At 50.3% G+C, this 15,816-nt stretch overlaps 1 protein-coding gene across 1 annotated transcript in view; it reads left to right on the top strand.

The window, feature by feature from the left end:
- Positions 1-2,940: 2,940 nt before the first annotated feature.
- Positions 2,941-15,816, top strand: part of XYLT1 (xylosyltransferase 1) — a 297,683-nt gene continuing 284,807 nt past the window's right edge. Inside the window, exon 1 of the mRNA XM_007188435.2 lies at positions 2,941-3,479. Coding sequence (XP_007188497.2) covers positions 3,132-3,479 — 348 coding nt within the window. The 5' untranslated portion in view covers positions 2,941-3,131. The remainder of the gene's footprint in view (positions 3,480-15,816) is intronic.

Raw genomic sequence — 15,816 nt, 5'->3', positions numbered from 1 at the left:
TGGGGCAGGAAGATGGTCCCTAGAATCCTGCCTTCCCGCTCCTCTATCTCAGGTGATTTTTCATCCTAAAAACCTCACATAAGCTGTTTATGGCACCCATAACCTGCCTGGAGCTTTTAAACCTCTTTTTCATGCGGCATTTTAGGAGTTGAGATAAACAAAGCACTCTCTCTTTCTCCAGGGACTTGGGGGCCTGGATCCTTAACCTCACTCCTTCAGCCTGTGGCCCTCGAGGGAGCTGAACCAGAGTGTGGGCCCCAAAGGACTGTGGTTAAACGTATCGCGTGGAGGAAGCAGATAACATCATTGCTGCTTAGAGGAAAAACACAGCAGAGCCGTTGAAAGACGGGCCGGAGGGCAGGGATGACAAGAGTCTCCAGGGCAGCCTCTGCTGGGTTGGAAAGCTCTCTTTAGACACTGAGGAAGAGTTTTGGGGACATGACATGATGATCTTGGGGACCATCTCATCCAATCCTTCATTTGGCATTAAAGAAACTGAAGTCCTGGGAAAGGAGTGGCTTGCCCAAGGTCATGTAAGCATCACAGTGGCTGCCTAGAGTAGAAGCAGCCTCCCCGGGGCCTATTCCCACCTTCCTGTCAGATCCTGATCCCTACAGAACATCCAGGTGCTTGTAGGGAAGCTGGCTTCGCCCCAGTGCCAGAGGAGGCGTATGGGACCTTGGCCAAGCTGATCAGCACATTCTTTCTGGCCACAGTACTTGGTTTAGGGGTGACCTATGACCTAAAGCTGGTTCAAACAGAGAGAATATCTGGACCTTTGAGGAGAATGCTGGGAAATACTGACCCTTCTTCTCCTGGGCTAGAAATGAACAAAGGATACAATTAACTGATGCCCGGCTGTGACATGAAGAGAGAACCTCAGGATGAAGCAGACCTCATGAAAGGCAGAGAGGAGAGATGGAGAGTAAAAGAGTCCTAGGTCATAGTTCTGAGTTGCTGGATCAAACTTCACCTGATATCTTTACTCTGGAACATTTGGTTATATGATCCAGCAAACTCTATTTTTAAAGGTATAATATATGCTTTATTACTTGTAACCAAAATATTCCCAGGTGATAAACAGATGACAGAAGACTTGTGGCATGGCCATAGGAGCTTGCCTCTGTTCTAGCTCACTCCTGGTTAGGTGGGCTAAGCACAAGGGGGAGGCCTCTATGCCTGGCCACATGGCTGGCCAGGCTTGGATAGTCTGAAGGCTGAGTCTCGTTTGAAGTTCAGACAACCTCCCCCCCCCCTCCCAAAACCAGCTGGCATTTTACACTCCCAGTTCAGGGAAGCGGGCTGGCTTATTATATGGATCCAGAAAGCATCTTTTTGGTGGTCACTCCCGCCCCACCCTCATGAACCCATAGCACTTTGTGCACATCTCCAAAGTGACACTGACCTCACTGCTTGTTAATGACCAACATGCACATCTGACTCCTCTAGACCCCAAGCTTGCTGAAGGGGAAATTAAGCCTTACCAACCTTTGGATTCCTGCACCTCGCCCAGTGTCTGACACAGCTTGATGTCCACAGACTGTCGTTGAGTGGATGAAACAATCTCTTCCCTGCCTCCTCTGATGGATCCTCTTTATTCCTTCACTTTCTTCTCTTAAAATTAGGATCTGGTTTACAAACACAGTGGACAAGATGCAAAACGTTCACCCTGAGTCCAAGATTGACAAGCTGGGGATTTGATCTGCTATTGTATTCTGATAGTGCTAAGTCCTGTCTGGGCCACCCACTCCCTCTATCCGCTCACCATGTGTTCAGGGCTGCTGGGCAAGAGGACACGGGAGGGAAAGACTGAGTCACAGAAGGCTGACTATGAAACTTGAGTCCGTTGGGATCGTCAGCCTTAACTGTCATTGGCAGAGGAGGAAGCTCAGGCCCAGGGAGGAGTCCTCCTCGCTCAAGGTCACCAGGACAGTCCAGCCCTGATGGGAAGGAACTCCACTTTAGAAGGCAAGACCTGTTCCCCCAGGAGGTGAGCCCTGTGCAGACAGGAAGGCGGGCTTCAGGGTGGATGAGAAGAATGGACCTGGTGGAAGGCAGGGGCCAGACTTTGGGGCTTGCAGCCAGTGAAGGTTGAGAAACTCCACTGGGTCTCCCTTTCCCCATGAAAGCACTTGCTTGCCAACTGGGTTTGGAAGTCTCTTGGCTTGTTCGTCCTTAGGGATCAGAGAAGTGACTCAATAAAGCACTTAGTACATCTTTGGCACTAGGGGGTGGGGTGTGATTCAGAAGTCACTCACACTCATTTGTAGCCTCCTCCCTGCCCCTTCAAGCCAGGGATTCAGGGGTCCGCCGCGTGAGCCCCTTCCCTGGCCGAGACATTCCTGACACGTTTGTCCCGTCTCCACCTGCCAAGCAGTCTCTGTGCCCATAGAAGACACCTGGACCGCAAACTCCGGGCGGGGAGCCCGCTCCACACAGCTGCCTCGTGCTTGCATCCCACATGGAAGGGAATCTAAGGACCCCCCAGAGCTTCCCGACCTCCCCTAGATTCTGAGCGGGCCCACCGTCACCCAAAGCTCCCCCTGCTTTTCTGACCCCTCCTCGTCTTTTCGGCCGCGGGAACTGTCCCCCTTCCCCCACCCACTCCGGCTCGGGTCCTGGGGGGGTGGTGGTGTGGGCCCCTTCTGCTCGCCCCCACCCCCTTCCTCTCCCTCCTCCTTTTTCCTCCCGTGCTCCGCCCCCAGGCCCCACCCCTCTCCACCCCGGCCCGCGTGCCCGCAGCCTCTTCCCCGTCCCCGGCGTCCCCGGCCCAGGCAAGGGGCTGCGGGGAGGGGAAGCCCCGCGGGCTAGGCCCCCGCCCTCCCTGCGCGCCCCGCCCGAGCGCGCGCGCCCGCCGCCCCCTTCCGCGGCCTCCAGCTCCCCGCCTCCCCGCCTTCCCCTCCTCCTGGTGACGTCCGTGTCCCTGCCCGTCTGAAAACTCCGCGCCGCGGCGGTGAAGGCGGCGGCGGCGGCGGCGGCGGAGGAGGAGCAGCGGCGAGCCGAGGCGGCGGCGGCGGCCCGAGCGGGAGCCTGAGCGGCGGCGGCGGCGGCCGCGGGAGCCGCGGGGAGCGCGGGGGCGGCCCGGAGCGCCCGGGGTCCCCCGCGCCCCGCTTGGTCGCCGCGCTCCGAAGATGGTGGCGGCGCCGTGCGCTCGGAGGCTGGCCCGGCGCTCGCACTCGGCGCTGCTCGCGGCGCTCACCGTGCTGCTGCTGCAGACGCTGGTCGTGTGGAATTTCAGCAGCCTCGACTCCGGGGCCGGGGAACGCCGCGGGGGCGCAGCGGTCGGCGGCGCGGAGCAGCCGCCCCCGGCCCCGCGCCGCGAGCGCCGGGACCTGCCCGCCGAGCCGGCTGCAGCCCGAGGAGGAGGCGGCGGAGGCGGAGGAGGACGGGGGCCGCCGTCGCGGGCGCGGGGAGGCGGCCCCGAAGCACCCCGCGCGCAGCAGCCGGCCAGCCGAGGGGCACTGGCCGCGCGGGCGCTGGTAAGATGCCTTTTCGGCTCGCGTCCCGGAGGGAAGGAGGGAGGCAGGCGGGCAGGCGGCCCGACCCCACGCGCGCCAGCCCTTGAACCCCTCTCAGCCCCGGCTTCCAGGGGAAAGAGATGTGGAGCCAGCAGGCTTGGGTCCCTTCCCAGGCTCAGGGGCCGAGGGCTGCCCCATCCCGAGTCTGAGGACTGCCCCCTTGGGGTCTGGGGAAGTTATCTCCAGAGGAGGCGCTTTGGGGGTTACCGGAGCCTGGCTGGGCCCCTGTCCCCCGTCACTCTCGCTGGGCGCCCCGACTTGCTCTGTGCCTGTGGGTGTTGGCGCCTCGCTCCCGGACTGAGTGCCTGGACCGTGCCGGGACCCTCAGCTGCTGCTCTAGGCGGTGGTGCTCGCCGCATCTCTGGTTTTTGCCCAGCTGGGTGCAGGCAACTCAGTCCTCAGCTTGCTGCCTCGTTGTCTTTGCCTGGCCTGCGAGGGGGTCTGGGATCGGTGTCCCAAGTCCTCATCCGTGCCCCGGAGTCAAGACTCAGTCTTGGGTACCTGGTCTTACTTTGAGTCTCCTTCTTCCATCCCTGTATGTCTGAGACTCCTGTCTCTACCCTGCCCGTGTCTAACCTTGCCCTGTCCTGGTGCCTCTCTCCAGTGTCAGGGCATGGCCCCTTCTCCTAGGTGGTTGTGTCTGGCTCTCTGTCTTGTGTGTGGCTAATTCCTGTCACCAGCTGTGTGTCAGATCAAATCATCTCGGCTTAGGCTCCTGTGGGTTTACTTTGCCCTCCTTGGGTGTGAACAGACCATGTTCTGAAACTGTTCCTTCTGCAGATCTTCTGGGGCCATCTGGGTGTCTTCTACCCTGCCCCCAACTTCTCCAGGGGTGACTTGCACACCTTCTTTGGGCTGACTTGTTTAGTCCACTGAGCTAGGGGCACACAGGAGAGGTCAGAGTCCCCAACTTTGGGCCAGGGTCTCAGTGCCCTGTGGGCGTGTCTGTCTTGAGGCATAACGATGTGCTGTGTGTCTGTCTGTATCTTCATCACTCCGCTTGCCTACAGAGTTTCTCCCAGCCCTTACGGACATTAGACACCAGGGGGTAGTTTCAGGCTCTTAGGTACTGAATGCATGTCTCTGTCTTTTGTCACTTTGGGAGCCTTCACTGAACGCTGCCTTCGGACAAAGCGTGATGCTCTTTGATCTGCTAAACTTCTTTGGCGTCAAGGCGACCCTCTTTGCCACAGTGCGGCTCTTTGTACCTGTGGGCTGAGCCAGCCCAAGACGTGATGCGATGGCATTTCACGTTGCTGGCCGGTCTGTGTGGGTAGCAGGGAGAGACATCTTTTCCCCATTTGTGGGGAGGAGAGTGGAGTGAGATTCCTGATGGAGAACCAGAACATTCCGAATGCCTCTTATTTATAGCAAAGAGTACTCTCAGACACTGCCTTTGAACTCCAGGAGTGGATAGTGTTGTGTGTGGGCAGAAATACAATTAGAAGTTCTTTCTAGATTCGGAGCCCTGCGGGGAGGTGGGGTGGGAGGGGGTTCAGGACACGCACCACTAGCCTGGGGAACACGTAGGAGGCACAGGGCTTACTGTACCCTTTGCATCCGGGGGTCCAGACAGGCATCAGGAGGTGCCTTTTCAGGCAAATACCACCTGTTGAAACAAGTGGAGGGAAGGAAGGCCTGGTTGGCTGATTTCTTCCTGGGTCCCTGACATCTTGGTTCCTATGTCCACACCTACTCTTTGTGCATTCAGTTCTGTGTCTTACTCTCTCATCCCCCAGCTCGGCCGCACTGAGGTTTGCAATTGGGAAGGTAAGTGGGAGCATGCCACTTTTCCTTTTGGAACGCCAGTTCCAGCAGCAGAGTTGCTTTGCTTTTCTGAAACTCTGCTTTCATCTATAAGTTCAGTGACTATCCCCCTACACACATCTCCCAGTGTCTCAGTTTCTTCCGATATAGACATAACCTGTATTTTTTTTTCTGCCCTTCTCCCTTCTTTGTGGTTGTCTACCATGCAGTTGTTCACTGCTGTCTCTCCTGGATTTGTACTTTATTTTATCTGTTTGTGTCCTCTCTCTTCCCTTCCCCGACGTCTACCCCAGTGCCCTGCTAGATCCTGAAATCACAGCGCAGACCTGCCGGATGGAGCTGGGGGTCTGTCCTTCTCTAGCTGTGCCCACCCAAGCCCTGCCCTTCCACGGAGCTCAAGGAGACCAGAAGGGGGCAGGCTGTTCCCAAAGTCCGGCGTTGTCTGAGCTTAGGTTGCAGGCTGGGAGGAGAGGACCAGGCCTTTCGGCAGGCCACTGAGGCCCTCAGAGCATGTGGTTTGTTTGCAGACCCTGCCGAGGCTGCCGGCGCGTGATGCTTTGGAGGGAGACCCAGGAGTGGGACATAAAAAAAATTCCCTGTGATTTTCCAGATGACTCTTATAAAGAGCTGGTGAGGCACGTGCTTGGGAGATGATGCTTCGTCTCTGTGCTCTGCAGACGATGCAGGTGGGGAGGGCAGTTGTGGTTTGGGGATGCAGAGGGACTCCGAGGCTCTGGTGGTAGAGGCGGTGGGTGTGTCCCAGGGAGTGTCAGGCAGGCGCTGTGTACCAAGCATTTTCTCAACCAGACCTTGCTGCTCTCTTGTGCTCAACCTCCCGGAGCTTCTGCACTTGTACCTTTTATGTTTGGGGAGCTGCACCCCAGTGGAAGGACCTGATTGTAATTTTGGTGCATTTTAAGAAGTCAAGAAGAAACACCCAGTTTCTCAAGCAGACAGAGCCAGAGAGAGTGCAGGTGGTGCGAGCCGGGCATATCCCTAAAAGATCTGCAGGCTCCTCTTTTCCTCTCCGCCCCTGTCAAAGCTCTTACATATTAGAATTATTGGGTGGATGGCAGCTGAGTTTTGCTGCCATGATACTCATCCCTTCATTAGGTCTCCAGTAAGCTGTGGATTTTATTGTCATCTCAGAATGTAAGAAACAGATGGGCTCACTTATGAAGGGAGGGAAAACATTGAGGAGAGTGTCAAAAAGATCACACTACAGGTTCTGAATCAATTTTGGGGAGAATGAAAGAGAACTGTATGTTAATGGAACGAATGTTTATTTTCTTTCCCTTTGCCCCCAGTGATCCTCTGAAGTCCTTACATTTATTGCTTGTGCCCTTAAATAAACTATTACTCAGTAAGTTTCATTTAAGAAACCTAATTTTTTATTGTGCACACACACACACACACACTCACACTCACTCGCACACTCTTAAAGTAGAATGGGCTTTCTGTATTGTCTGACCCCTTTGAAATGTTGATTTTTTGGCAGAAATTCCTCATACTTCACATTACTCAGATAACTCAGGACTTTTTCAGACATTGGCAGTGACTTTGAAAAATTGGTTCACTGTATCCAGATCGCCTCTGGTTCTAACAGCCTCAGAGGCGTAGCTTTTCTTTCTATCCAAATGTTTTGAGACCAGAGAGAACAGAGGGTATTTTATTGATGGTTTGTTTTTCTCACACTCTCAATGGAGTTTTTTTTTGCCTAAGCAGTGCATTACACTTTGTATACAGAAATATGCATCACTGAACAATATTTATCTTGATGCAAATGTTGCCATCTGCTTAATCATGTACTGGAAAATGTTAAATAAAATAGATAAATAAAAGTAGAAATTATTATATGCTTATATATATTTTACATATATATATTCACTTTCCTTCCAGTCCTACACTTTAGATGTTCTCTCTAGTTTATCAGTTCTTTTTATTTTAATCTTCCAGAAGGTTGAGTGACAAATGCTTGCTGTTTTGCAAATAGGAAGCCAAAACATAAGTTCCTGTTTGCTGGGGATTGTCCAACTTTGATGCATGGTCTTAATAGAAAAGGAAATTATTTTGAGCTAGAGCAGATATCTGACATCGTTGTGTGTGTGTGTGTGTGTGTGTGTGTGTGTGTGTGTGTGTGTGTGTGTGTGTTCCCCAGAAAACAAAATATCCTTAAGGATATCTCTGCAGTAAGTGTCTGTCCTTCCACCCGGAGCTATTTATGATCAGTGGGGCCTTAAATCTACATGCAGAAAGACAAAAATGCACTCTGCCAGCATAATTGGACCTGGTCTCTATCTTGGTCAATACTGCCCTAAGACTTGTCGCTTATGATAACTCTCCCTTTTTTTCCTTTGCATCTCCCATTTCTATTGCCCCCAGCCCCTATCTACCAGAACCAGAGAGAAAATACTTTGGGGAAAATGAAAAAATAAATAAAATACAAACTCAACCTCAACAAAACCCAAGCTCGAAGGAAGGGGTGTGGGAGCAGGAGAAGAGTCACACGAAACCTGTGCCAGGCCCCAGCACAAGGGAAAGAGGCCTCCATTAACTATCCTTGGGTCTGCCATTGCCGGGTTCAGGTCCCGGCTCTGCTCTTGGCCACCCCTGGGATCTTGGGCAAGTCATTCTAACTTCATTCCTCTGAAAATCAGGGCCACCTCATAGGGTTATGTGAGGATGAAATGTAATAATACGTGTGAGCCAGTTTGCGCCTGGCACATAATAAATGCCCAAATGTGAGCCGTTGTTCTTAAAAAGAAACTCTTAGCATGTTTGAAAATAAGCAAATTTCCGCAATTATTCATTTTCCCAAGCCAAGTAAGGTTTGAGTGTAATCCAAGGCAATAGAATGCGTCCAACTCCCTCTCTGTGTGTCAGCCTCGGAGCAGGCTGGAATGTGGGAGAGGGAGGAGCGCTAACGTTTATTGAGTGCCAGCTGCCGGGCATCCTTTAGGTGTTTTGCATATATGATGTTATTTTTTTTTATTACTACTACTATTATTAATTTGCAATCACAGAGTGGTATACAGTTAATAGAACAACAGTTATTTTGTACAAGTTGAATCAAAGACAGTCGAAGATGGGAAAAAACCAAACTCTATCTGTAACTAATTTGTACCATGTACCAATAAAACGTGCTTTAAATTTCTGTGCCAATTTAAACCCCTGTACTCTACCAGGCAAGGTTGGTGGCTATTGAAAATACGATTAAGGACAGGGCTATCTAAAGACAAACTTGATAGTATGTTATTTTTACAAAAATGAGAAGTTACTGTACAGTGTCCAGTTTAAAAACAAATCATAAATCATGCACATATGATGTTAATTGCTCACACAAAAAATAATAATTCAGGATATAAGAAGGTGTTATATACAGAATTGAGACTAAGGACTCCTGGCTAGAGATTGCTGCTCTTCTGAGTACCAGTTATGTGGCAGGGATAATGAAAGCGCTGCAGATATTACCTCACTATCTCAGTTGAATCTTCCTAACTCTGTGGGCTAGAACTGTTGCTGTCCCCACTTCACAGATGAGGAAACTGAGGCTCAGAGCAGGGAAGCAGCTTGCAATGCTGGGGAGCAGCACACTGGGATCCAGACCCAGGACTGCCCCATTCCAATCGATGTACAGATTTCAGAGTGCCTTGTCTGTGTAGTTCTTTGACAAACCCTAAATGCAGCCAGCTCATTCCTGAAAATCTTCATACCACTTTTCTCACTTGTTGCAGATTCCTAAAAATGTGCCAACCCTGAGGTACGCAGGTTTCCTTGAATCAGACCCCTGGATAATGAGACAAATAGAAGGGTAATCATGATAACGGTAATGATGCCTATGTAGCAGTTACGATATGCCAGGCGCTATCCTTGTCCTCCTTATGTATTTCATTCCTTTAAGGAATGTACTGTTATGTTTCAACAGCCAACAGTCACGATGCTTAATAGAACCAGGCCCTGTTTGGGGTGTGTTACAAATATTAGCTCATTTAAACCTCATGCTACAGTGAGGAAACTGAGGCGTAGGGAGCTTAAGTAACTTTCCCAAGGTTCACAGTATAAATGACAGAGCCGGGATTTGAACCTAGGCAGTCTGTGCTCTCTGTCACTCTATTCCACAGTCTCCCTCTTCTAAGCATCTTGTGAAGGTCCCCAACCTTGGAACCACAGACCTCATTTAAGGAAGCGCATAGGTAAGTGATTCGGTCACAGTGCCCCGCCCCAAGGACAGGATTTTATGGTCCAGGAAGAGAAGGTATCACCCTTTAGTGAAATATGCATTCTGCACGCTAGGGAGTAATTGAACTTGAACTGCTGAGTTGGCGGAGGAAGGTGTTTTGAATTCAGCTCCCCCAGCCAGGGGAGGAGGGGAAGAGGGTGCTGTGCAAGCTTCCTTGACCGGAGAGACAGACTTTCATTCATCGTCAGCAGGCCTCCTGCTGCTCTGCTCACCCGTGACTTTTCCCCAGGAGCCCGGGTGAAACCGGGAGGTATCACCAAGAACACGCAGGCTGGTTGTCTTGCAGGCACTTCCTTCTTTCCGCCTGCAACGGAAACTACCTGTCTGCCCTCAGATACTCATTGGGTTGCGCCCTTCTCATCCCTGTGGTTAGGGCTGCTCCCTCCCCCATCGCAAGCCAGAGCCTTGACGAAGAAGGTGGCGGGGACGGGGCGGGCGTGTGTGTCACCTTCACCCCGTCAGCGCTGTAGTGAGCAGGGAGCTGGAGTGATTAGTATCAGAGTCTGGGAGCCCAGACACCTGGCCAGATGGGGAAGGGGTGGGACCCTAAAGGCATTCTCCAGTCTTCTGGGGGAGGGGAAAATCTCCTTCAGGGCTCTCTGAGGGCAACAAAATGGATTTGTTCTGTGTCAGGCCTGGTTTGTTCCAGCCAGGTGACTGCTGGCTTATCTGGGCATCTAATCCACGCTGATGTGTCCCTGTATGCTAATGACAAGCATTTCTCCTCCCAGGGGATCCTTTGCTGTAATCCTTGGCCACAGGTCACATGGTTTAAGCCCAAAGGAGTTGAGCTAATGGGGCAGAGAAATTGATGCAAACGTCCCCTACCCAAGGGGTACAGACATTGTAACTATGATCCTGATGATGAGGAGGAGGATTTCTCTTTATTGAATGTTGACCTTGCTCTAGACACTCTGAAGTCCTGGGAAGACATGATCTCATTGAATCCTTGTCCTGCAAGTTAAGGGCTCTTAGTCTCATCTGTTTTACTGATTACAAATAATAAAAGCAAGACAGTAAGTTGGATGAAAGTAAAAGAGCTAAGAGGAAACCAGACTAGGAGTTGAAGGTTGGTGGTGACCCCAAAGGTTGCGTGCTTGGTTTCTACCCAGTTCAGAGTCAGTAAGTCCCTTGTCCTGTACCCCTGCCCTCTCTCCCCTCCCTCCTATCCATGTATGCATCTATCCATGCTTCCATGCACCCATCCTTGCACCCATCCACATGTCCACCCATTCACCCAGCCACCCGTCTTCCACTCCAACCGTGCCCAGCACTGGGACTGCCTTTGTGAAACAGGACAGATGTGTCCCTCGCCTCAGGGAGGGCCCGTCCAGCAGGAGAGGGTTAGGGCCACGGCCTATCAACAGAGAGCCTCCTTTCCGGTCCTAGCCCAGTTCACTCCAGAGTGGCTTCTTGGACACAAGAGAAAGGTGTCCTCTGTCAGGTGGGGGCCAGGAATAGTGTGATTCAGGAGCGTGGAAGCCCTCAAGTCTCCTACCACCCGCAGAGCTGCCAGACTTGAGACCTGACTGCTCCACCCATGGAGTTCAAGCTCATCTTCTTCTGGCCGAATAAGGAGCCCAGAGACAAACCCAGAGATGAGGTTTGTGAGGGGAGCAGGTGGTCGGAAGCTGTGAGGGCTGGGAGGCGTGTCATGCAGTGTCAGGTTGGAGCAGTGTGTGACCCAGACACGTTCCTTCGCCTCCTGGGGCTTGGTTTCCTCCCCTGCGATGCAAGGACCTTCCTACCTGGGAGGGCTTTGCGATGAGGCACAGCCCCTGCTCCCGCCTTCGCCTGATGCAGCCTCACCACGAGAGATGTTTGCAGGACCAGCCCTCATGTCAGTGGCCCGTGGGTAGGTTTCATTTGGCCCACACTGTCTTAAAATAAAAAGGAACTGAAGTGTAAGGATTAGGATGGAAGGCAGCATGGAAGTTTGGAATGCCTTTAAAAAGTCATGAGATGTACCAGCACTGGGCCACAGTCTTTCCTGTTGTCCACTGGCCAAGCTGGGAGGGCCTTCCCGGGGTCCCCCAGGTTCCTGAGAGCCCCCCCAAGATCTCTTCCTTTACCTGTGATACCTGACTGGGCCCTTTGGGCTGATAAGTTTGCAGCCTCTGCTTGGAAGATCTCCGTGTTCACTGTGACGAGGTAAAAATAAGTATCTGTGGTCTCTTTTCAGTGATCCCCATGTGGTTTATTCACAGCACTTCTTTACCTTGACTGCCTTTGCCTTCCCCAGGCCTGATGGAGGTTTCTTTCCTTCTCTCCCTGCCGTTGGTGTAAACCCAGAATATGCAAATTCTTGTAAGCATTAGGCATTAGGACATTGTGAAGGCAGTGTCCTCAACAAAAATAGAATCGTGCATTCTACAGTTTGGTCAGCTGGTTTCCCCTCTGCTGGGGGTGTGGGTGATATGCTGTTTTGAATCATCTGCCTTCCCTTTTCTGTGCTCCTCACCACCTTGCCCTCCCCCGCCCCCCATAACGTGTTGGGATGTTGTGAGTTGTCAGAGGGCTGGCCAGGGGTTGGAAGAGTGGAACATTCCGGAGCACCTTGGCTCAGGTCCCGACTCTGTCAAGGGACAAACCCTGACTTTCACCTCTGAGTCTTTTTGGCATTTCTGCCAGATGATACTAATAAGCTCACTCCACCCCCTCACTGGGTTGTGAGGATGTAATTCGATAAACAGACGAGAAAGCATTTTGAGGCTCAGAAACCCTGCGTGAATATAAGCTGGGGCTCCCATCTTTGGTCTTGGAGCAGAAGAATGTGGGAGCAGTCAGACCAGTTGGCGGTGCTCCCCTCCCATCGCCTTGTAATCCCTGGGGGACGAGGAGAGAATGAATGAGTGAAATCCACCAGAGGTTTCCCACCCACTCCTCCATCTGCCCATTATTTCAACAGGTAGTGTTTGAGTGTTTGTGTACCAGACACTGTACTACAAAGTATGGGGGAAGGCCGGCTGTGCCTGCCCTCATGGGGTTTATGGTCAGGAGGCAGGATGACCCCCAGAGAAACAAACAGATTGTTCCAAATGCAGTGACCTACAGTTGGGGTGCTGAGAGAAGACAAGAGGCTGTGGGTGAAGATTTATTTACTATAGGGTGGATTAATGTTACCTATTTTTGCTTGAGGACTTATTTTGGATGGACATCTTTTGCCAGAGTAGCCCCAGACTGACCCTAGGAATCCCAAGTGTGATATGCACGTGGATTCTGATATACCAGTGATTGAAGGTGCTACGTGGGTAGACAGTCTCTATTGTAGCAGCTTTTAATAAAGAGTTTCTGTTCATACCTGGGCATATTTATTTATTTCCTAACTTTTGCCTATATTTTTAAATGTTTTTTTAACCAAAATATATTACACAAAAGTGCACGTTATTCTAAATGTATAACTTGATGAATTTTCACGAACTGAACACACCCAAGTAACCCATACCCAGACCAAGAAACAGGGCATCTGCGACCTCCCAAATGCACCCATCCCTTGCTTCTTGGGTGAACGTTTTTTAACACTTGTCATAGCTGTATATATCTTTAAATGTTTATTAGGGGAAATAGGTGAATATAACCAGTCAATCAAAATGACCGCGTCAGGGCTCTTACTGCCTAGCATGCAGGTGAAGTGGCATTTATGTAAAAAGAAGTTAGTTAACATAATGAAAACGCATAAATTGTAGTATTTAAAACTCTCATTCTAATGCTAATCCTGACCTCAATTTAGATGTATGACTGACAGGGGGGGCAATGGAATGACCAAGGTTTGGTAAATGTTGGCTTAACCAGTTTGAAGATACCCTGCGCTTCTGGTAAACAGCTGTGCTGTTTTGTTCTCAAGTCCAAGTGGAAAGGATTTAAGTTAGACATTAGGAGGAACTGTGCTCTGGGCCTGTTTGAGTGGACATCCCCATCGTGGGCCCTCCCTGAGGGTCTGGGTCGCTCTCTGCATTGCTCCTATAGCTGTGGGCCTTCCCAAGCCCATCTTCTGGACTCGGGTCTGGACCCTTCACGTGCATCTCTTGGCTTCACGCTGAGCTTCCACTTCACATTGACTCTGTGCTCGAGTCCCCCGAGTGTTGGACATGCATTAGCTGTGATGAATGGGTCCCCAGATGGGCCCATAATGACTACATTAACTTAACCGTGAACCTAGACTCTGTCTTCAGAACCAGGATAACAGAACCACAGCACAATTGGAGTAGCATTTCAAAAGGGCAGTGGAGACGACTAATCATTTTATAATGAGCAAGAGGAGAAGCAATAAAAAGAGAGCCCAAGGACGGCATGATAATTTCCCAAAGTCTTAGCACTCAACCAGACTCACATTAATAAAATAAACAAATGTTTTTCGTAATGGAGAGCTAATGTATACATGAGTTAAGGAGAGTATTAAAACCAGATTAGATGGATCAAGTAGTACAGTGGTTACGTCATTAAGCATCCTTTCTTTGGGGATGTGGAAAAGTTGTTCTCTCTTTTTTTCTTCTTTCCTTGTGAAATGGTGCTTTATTAATTAGAGAGGTAATGGGAAATCTTTTTTTTTTTCTTCCCAGACTGGTGGCTGTTTTCTATTTATTTTTTAATGTAGGACCATGCTTTGCAGATGTTCTCTTTGAAATAAAAGCCTATTCATTGTCTCTCTTCCTCTGTCTCTTTTATCCCCAGCTCAGAAGGGGCAGCTGTTATAAAAGACACAAACAGAGAACCTTGTTTGCTTGTTATCAGGCATTTCAGAAGATCCCATTCCCGATGTCAAATGCCCCCATTACCTGCTCTTTCTCGTAGTCCTACTGAGGAATAGTTTCTGAATTGTTACATCTGATTTCCTCTTCTTTAGAAGAGGAGGTGATGACAGAGAACAGGGTGGAGATGACCTCAGGGAAGCTCTTAGGAGAAAAACTGGCCTGTTTGCAAATGGGCGTGGACTCGATTATTAACTCCTCTTAGGACAGAGGCTGCCTGCTGTTTGGCTTTCTTTTAGGGTTAAAGAAAAAAAAAAAATTGTGTGGAGCAAACGAACTCTTTTTTGGAGTGAGCAGGTGGTATTAAGCCCCCAATAAAAGTGGACGCTGGAAAGTACCGATGAAGGGAGCCGGGCCCTCTGTGGGTTGGATCTGGGCAGCATAGAGCTGGCTTTCTTATTCTCTTTGGTTTTTTATTTTAGTTTATTTTTTAAAATTAAATTACTGGCCAACATTTTAAAACCAGTGATTTCAAATAAAAATTGTTTGGCATTCCTATGAAAAAATTTGAAATTCTGGCCTTTATTCCCAAAGAGGTAATAATTTGAGGGAGCGGGGGTAGATGTGGTTACCCCCCTACAGGGAACCCCTCTTTCCAGTTTGCCATGGAGCCCACCTGTCTACTTGGCTTCTTTGTGTTTCTTGCAGGACCACTGTTAGGATTTGAGTTTACAACTCTCAAAATAATAATAATAGTAATAGCTGTTATCTATTAAATGCTATGTGCCAGGCACTGCTAAGCAACATCTCATGGGCTGTCTCATTTAATCACTATAACAACCTTATGATATTATTCCCATTCACAGATGAGGAAACTGAGGCATAGGATAAGGAATTGCCCAAAGTCACAGACAGTAGACTTGGAATTTGAACTCAGGCAGTGTGGCTGGGGAGCCTGTGTGTAAGATCACTTGTGCTGCACAGAATGTTTTAACAAAGCAATCCTGGTTAGGAATTCTTCACACTGACTTTGCAAAAGGGTGGCACTGTTTGCCCATTGCATGGATGGAACCAGTGAGACCCATCAAGGTCAAACCGTGATGGAAAATGCAGATCATGACTCACTATCTCTAAAGAGAGGACAGGCATGAAAATGACCGTGGGACTTGGGCACTGGTGAAGCTGGCAGTCTGGCCGTGGCAGAAGGACCCTCACCAGGATCCCCACCATCCTCACACGCACACAGAGCTGGGCAGGGGTGGTGGCCTCCACCCTCCATCCTTGCAGCAGCGAGGTTGTATCTACAGGGTAATATTTTGATAAGTTGCTGATTTGTATTAAAATAATAATTACACTGATAATTACAAGCACAGATTTCGGTGAGACTCAGCTGCTGACCGTGAGGAAAAATAATTAACTGCGTATTCTCTCGGAATCAAATGGAAACCAGGCCTGGCCTTTCTCCTTTGTGTGGGTCCAGCACAGGTTCTGCTGCAGGTTGAAGGCCACATGTTTTGCCAGATGCTGTTTATGTTCACAGTATCGATGGCAGATCTCTGCGCGAGGAGGAGCTGGTCATCGGGCGAACACCGTTGCTTCCCAC

The sequence above is a fragment of the Balaenoptera acutorostrata genome, chromosome 15 (assembly GCF_949987535.1).
Source record: "Balaenoptera acutorostrata chromosome 15, mBalAcu1.1, whole genome shotgun sequence".
In the NCBI taxonomy this organism is placed as follows: domain Eukaryota; kingdom Metazoa; phylum Chordata; class Mammalia; order Artiodactyla; family Balaenopteridae; genus Balaenoptera; species Balaenoptera acutorostrata.
The sequence above is the reverse complement of the archived record's forward strand: the minus strand, read 5'-3'. Positions and strand labels throughout refer to the sequence as shown.